Genomic DNA, 6,270 nt, shown 5'->3' with positions numbered 1-6,270 from the left:
TCTGTTTGTTTGGCACTTAGATGTGCCAATTTGACGAAAAACATTTTATAAAAAAAAGAAAGATTAACCTCCAGGTTCCAGTGAAAAGAAAAAAAAGGCAAGATAAGAAAATAAAACCTCAGCAACAATGGATGGAATCCAAACCAATTAAAATGTGAGTTAAACACTCAGCTTCTGATTAAGTCATCCATTGATTAGTTTCATCTCATCTTTTCATGGGAAAACAAAACACATGGGGGTATATTTATCAAAGAGTGAAGTTAGAGATCACCACAGTCCTCTAGAGTGAAATTCCGCCACTCTCCGGTCATTTCTGTGGGATTTTGAAAGGCATATTTATCAATGGGTGAAAGTGAAAGTTCATCCTTTGATAAATACGCTTTTTTTAAATAAAAAAATTCAGACCAAACTAGAATCCACGATTTGACCTTATTTATTATTAAAAAAGCTTGACCTAATCAATTTGGGTAAAAACTCAATAAAACCGAGTCAAAACCCAAATTGTATTTTTTTTTTCTGAGTTTTCTCCAGAATCCCTCTATTTTTTGGGCTTTTTCCTGAAAAGCCGAATTTTTCAGATTCTTGCCCGAAAAGGTGAGATGTTTGGGCTAATTCCAGAGCAGACTACAGAAACTTCAAAATATATAAGGGACCTTTGCCATTGACATATACAAAACCTTGGCAGGTCTAAGATGGCGGATTTTCGGATTCAGGCTTTTTGTTACATCGGGCTTTAATAAATCTTGAAAAATTTGAAAAAATTTAATATTTTAATTTTGCCCCAAAAAGCCAGACCGGAGTTTAGTAAAATACCCCCCTTAGTGTTTTTTGTGTTTGTATTTCAATGCAAATACCTGTCTGACTTTTTAATATCTTTTTTTTTAAAAAATGAACAACACAGAAACATGAGGCATTGGTCATCAGGAAAAAATGTATTCCTTATACATCATAATTGTGTGAACTTTGACCTGTCATCATATTCATCTAAACAGTATGAAATCCTATGATAAGAAAGTAAAAGATCATGAAAACTGCCTAATCTTAAACGTTTACAACACATTGATTGTTAATATTTACCACTGGACCAATCTTTAACTGTAATAAAACTTTATTGCATTGAGTGAACTTGGAAATCGTTCATATTTCTGTAGCATGAACATCATCACTGTCGTAACTATTAGGATTTTAATAGAATAGCTACTGATAATATTTCCTTATTAAGGCCAATTATGTTCTATCCAAACAGTTTTAAGGTTATTTACAAGGCAATGGACATTTGGCCTTTATATAGAAATGTTCACTCGCATAAATGAAAGTCCAAGGGCATCCCCAGTGGAATAACTATGGGGGCAGGGAATTTTTTTCTGTTTGGGAAATCATGGGTGACCAGCGATGCGCACAAAATCATGGGTCATCAGCGATGACCATTTATACCATTAGAAGTAGAATATTTGTTATTATATTGTACGTTACTCACTTTCTGTGCCGTATAATTCCGGATACCACAAGGTATGCAATTGCAACAGCGACAACACAAACCACCACCCCAAACACAATAAGGGCTCTTACACACGGCCGTTCCGACCTGCGCTCCCCTGCGTTCCGTTTTTTGGCGTTCAGCCGCAGGGGAGCGCAGGAATAGACGCAAGTAATGATTTGAAATGGGGCTGTACTCACGAAGGCGCGTGTAGGCGCCGAACGCAGGTTCAGACGCAACATGCTGCATTTTTCCTGCGTTCGGCGCCTACACGCGCCTTCGTGAGTACAGCCCCATTTCAAATCATTACTTGCGTCTATTCCTGCGCTCCCCTGCGGCTGAACGCCAAAAAACGGAACGCAGGGGAGCGCAGGTCGGAACGGCCGTGTGTAAGAGCCCTAAGCCATGAGGAACTCAAAGACTGAGAAACAGGGGCCAATGTGGGTGGAATCTGAACAAACTCCAGGGTTTTGTCATGCAAGAGGAAAGCACTGTTAATCTGGTTTCTTTCATTTCTAAAATGAGTTGCATAGGCAGATGTTATTTTGGGTGTATAAACAATGGCATTTTCTGCACAGGACTGTATACAGGAGAGTAAATAAAGCTGGCCTTACATGGGACAACATAAACCATAACCCTTCCAGATCAAGTTGGCCCAATCGATATCTGGCCAAAAATCATTTGGTGTTACTGGTCCTTTTACATGGTTGTTATGATCAATATTGAGTTTTGCTTCCTTACTTTTCAGGGTTATTTTTAGACAGGGGGCTCACAATTAGACCTGTCAACTATATCTATGAAATTGCAGACCCCTCATTTTAATTGACTAGGGGAACCCTTTTTACTTTCCTCGTATGGTGGACCCTATTGGGCTGATATAATTATTCAGTTACAGGACTTGTTTGGATGACAAGGGAGACTATAAAGACATATTAGGGGAGGAACAGCCTGATGCAGTCATCAGCTAGATATATTGCTGTCCCAACCAGATATTTAGTGAGGAGAGCACCATTATGGCTTATGGACTGCTGACTCCGCCAAAAGTGGAAAACAGTCTTTGTATCCCTGTATAAAGCCAGTTTATTCATCCCCAGATAAATATCTAGTACAGGTATGGGATCTGTTAATTTGTTTTGCCATTTCTATAATTATGGTTTATCTGCTCCCACGGCTGTTCCCCAGGGCCATACACCTGAACCCCACTTCTGCTTTGAAAAACACAAACCATTTCTTTTTTTCCCCTGCCTCATTATAGTCACATTCACCTTCTTGAGGAAGTACTGCCACATATTCCTTAAGGTGGCCATACACGATAACATCCAATCATTTGTCGAGGTCACCAAATGAGCGAATCTTTCCCAGATGGCCCACCAAAGGCAGGTTGATATCGGGTAGGACTGAAAGATCGCATTACAACTAAGAGAATGGGCACCGACGGGATGAGGACTGTATCAACTAGCCAATGTGGCCCTCGATCGCCAGTAAAACCAAACCTCCCGATCAATGTCTTGGCCAGAAGCCTATCAGAAGCCCCCATACACTGGCAGTTAAAGTGGACCCGTCACCCAGACATAAAAATCTGTATAATAAAAGTCCTTTTTAAATTAAACATGAAAGCCAATTTCTTTTTTTTATTAAAGTATTCATAGCTGTTGTAAACTCATTTAAAAATATCAGCTGTCAATCAAATATTGCGAACCCCGCCTCTATGCCTAGGCATAGAGGTGGGGCAAACAATTACTTTCACTTTCCATTCAGCACTTCCTAGATGTCACTGCTCTCTCCACATTCCCCCAGTTCTCTTAACAATTTAATTGTGTAACCAGTGCATGGGAATGGACATTGGGTCCCTGTCCCCTGGTGCACAAACAAGATTCTGAGATGATACAAGGCTTTCCTTAATAACAGTGTCCACAAAATGGCTCCTTCCTGGTTACTATAATTATGAGTACCCAGACTGATGGAAACAATATTCAAATAATTTATACAGTGTAAGTAAAGTTCATTTTGCTTGACTAACATGATAAAATAGGATTTGGAATAATTTTGTTTGGGTGACGGGTCCCCTTTAAGATGCAGAATCGGTCTAAAGGACCAATATCGGCAGCTTTAATCTGCCCATTAATGACCACCTTTAGGGGCAAATTCACTAAGATTCGAAGTTGCGCCAGGCACAACTTCGCCGCACTTCGCCAGGCGTAGTTTCGCCAGCGCTCCGCAAATTCACTAAAATCCGAAGTTGCGCTCAGGGGTAGCGTAAGGTTGGGAAGTTGCGCTAGCGTTGATTCACTATGTAAAGCGAAGTTACGCTAGCGAAGGCTAATTTGCATACGGCGCCAAGTTCAAATTTCAATGGAGGAATACGTATCAGCACTACAAATGCCTAGAAAACCTTCAAATCATCAAATAAAAATTTTATTTTGCCCTACACATGTGCCCACTGTATAGGTAAGTTGCCATGAGTCAGGAAATGTAGGGGGGAAGGAGGGGAGCCCCAAAAATTTTTTCGATCTTTTTCAGCCTATCACCCATAATGTAGAAAACACGCCAGCGTTTTTTGGGACTTAGAAAATTTTTTGACTTTTTTTGAAACAATCCCTATCTACTCTTTTGCGCTTCGCCAGGTCTGAGGTGGCGAAGGAAGTCTAGTGTAAAAGGTAGCGTTCAGTACACTGCGCGCGTTAGTGAATTTGCGTAGTTACGTCGCTAGCGAAACTTCGCCAGGCGTAAGGGTGCGAAGTAACACTAGCGAAACTACGCCAGCGTTCGTTAGTGAATTTGCACAGTAACGAAAATGACAAACGCTAGTGAAGTAACGCTAGCGAAGTAACGCTAGCGTTCGGCGCTTCGGCGCTTAGTGAATTTGCCCCTAAGAGTGGCTGCAGGGACCCCACCATTCTAGGGGACCATAGGCCTAGGTACAAAAACTGCACCCAGGCCTTTCCCCCCACCCGAAACATGTACTTGCAAATTCTCTTCATGTTGCATGCACAGTTTTTTGCAGGCCCTATTTGGTGGCAAAACCAGTTGCAACCTTTGAACCTCCTACTGCCACGGTAATTATACCAATGCTTGCAGAATTCAAAATATATCACAACATATTCTTTAGTGTAATAGCTATTTATTTGGGAAATAGTTCTTGTCTTTCTAGATACTGCCCATGTAGGTGTCTTCTTTAAATAAAATACATCATTCTGAATGATTTTGGCCTATTCTGTAAAAGTGATCGATTTTAAAAAAACTGTAGTGTCTTTCGGTAGCAAAAAGAGCTTTATATAAAATCTAGGTCTCCGATAAGTTCTAATTCGATGGTTATAAAACACAAGTTTCTTTAGGATAATGCTACACAAGGGCTTTTGGTTACTGCAGTCCTCTTAGGAAAACCACCAGTGACCCAGAACTTGGGAAGCAGCTTCATATGATAGTGTCTTATAACCAGACTGCTTACAGAGCACTAGAATGTTTCATTATCTGAACCCACTTTTATTAAAATCATAGGTGAGAGACTTTAAAACTTTTCATAAAAACGTTGCATTTTTGCTGTTACCTTACTGCAGCCTCAACAACGGAATATGACAAGGGATCGGATTCATTGGAGGGAGACGTGACTACAAACCAGAATGCGACTCTCTCTGTAGAATTGCACAGCACAATATTAGAAATCCTGCAAGAAGAATATGAGAAATAAAAATCATTAGCATATAAAATGCCTGTTACAGTAGAGTTGCGATATAAATTCAATCAAATGTAATATCTACCAATTCTGTGTATAGTTTCCATTTGTGATTAGTGCTACTTCCATTGAGCTTCATAATAAGAGTTGTAGGCAATAGAAAGGCATGTTTCCTTTCTTTGTACAGCTCAGGGAGGCATATGTTTCTGCCGATAACCAAATTCTATTACAAGGCTATGCCGAGAAGACATCATTAATAGGAAATTGCATATTAGTGCCAACTTACTGAAATGTGTTATTTTTAGTGTAGATTCGCATGACAAAAGCCATCATGGCCTTAAAGAGATACTCTTCATCTGTATTCCACGAATACTGTAACAGAGGGAAAGAAAAACATTCAGTAGGCATTTTCCCTTTATATCTGGAACTTTGTTTATCTTACTAATCAGCTATACCCTTTTTGTATAAATCAAAATCATTAATGACTAATACTATGGCATTAAACACTGAGACCGGAGCAGTAAATTATAAAGATTCTGTCCCCCATATGTCTTCAGTAAGTAGGAAACGCTCTACCAGGCAGGGACCTCCTTCCTACTGTGTCTCTTACCACATGACCTTAATCTCTGTAGATTATGCTTATTCCATTATCTGGAAACCCGTTATCCAGAAAGCTTTGAATTACAGAAAGGCCGTCTCCCATAGACTTCATTTTATCCAAATAATCCATGTGTTCAGAAATTATTAATTAATAAGGATGCACCGAATCCAATATTTTGGATTCGGCCGCCCCCCCGAATCCTTTGCGATACCTAACCGAATCCGAATCCTAATTTGCATATGAAGGGGAAAATTTTTTTTATTTCCAAAAATTCATGCAATTCCCTCCTCGCCCTTAATTTGCATATGCAAATTCGGATTCGGTATGGCCGGGCAGAAGGATTTGGCGAATCCGAATCCTGCTGAAAAAGGCAGAATCGAATGCCCGAATTCGGTGCATTCCTATTAATTAACTATAATTATTAATTAATTATACACAAGTGCAAGGAGAACAATTTGACCCAAGTACTTTTAATGAAAGGGGTTTTACACGCAACTGACTGCAGGGAAATTTGCAGAA

The 6,270-nt window shown here is 39.8% G+C and overlaps 1 protein-coding gene across 1 annotated transcript; it reads right to left on the bottom strand.

Moving 5' to 3' along the window:
* Nucleotides 1-1,353: 1,353 nt before the first annotated feature.
* LOC108708856 (collectrin-like) lies at nt 1,354-5,677 on the bottom strand. Its single transcript, XM_041583286.1, has 4 exons — nt 5,437-5,677; nt 5,025-5,141; nt 1,900-1,992; nt 1,354-1,564 (listed from the first exon to the last, which is right to left on the bottom strand). The coding sequence occupies exons 1-4, from the start codon at nt 5,556-5,558 to the stop codon at nt 1,474-1,476; spliced, it is 423 nt and encodes a 140-aa protein (XP_041439220.1). The 5' UTR covers nt 5,559-5,677; the 3' UTR covers nt 1,354-1,473.
* Between the last annotated feature and the right edge of the window lie 593 nt (nt 5,678-6,270).

This window comes from Xenopus laevis, chromosome 2S, assembly GCF_017654675.1.
Source record: "Xenopus laevis strain J_2021 chromosome 2S, Xenopus_laevis_v10.1, whole genome shotgun sequence".
Taxonomy (NCBI): Eukaryota; Metazoa; Chordata; class Amphibia; order Anura; family Pipidae; genus Xenopus; species Xenopus laevis.
The sequence above is the reverse complement of the archived record's forward strand: the minus strand, read 5'-3'. Positions and strand labels throughout refer to the sequence as shown.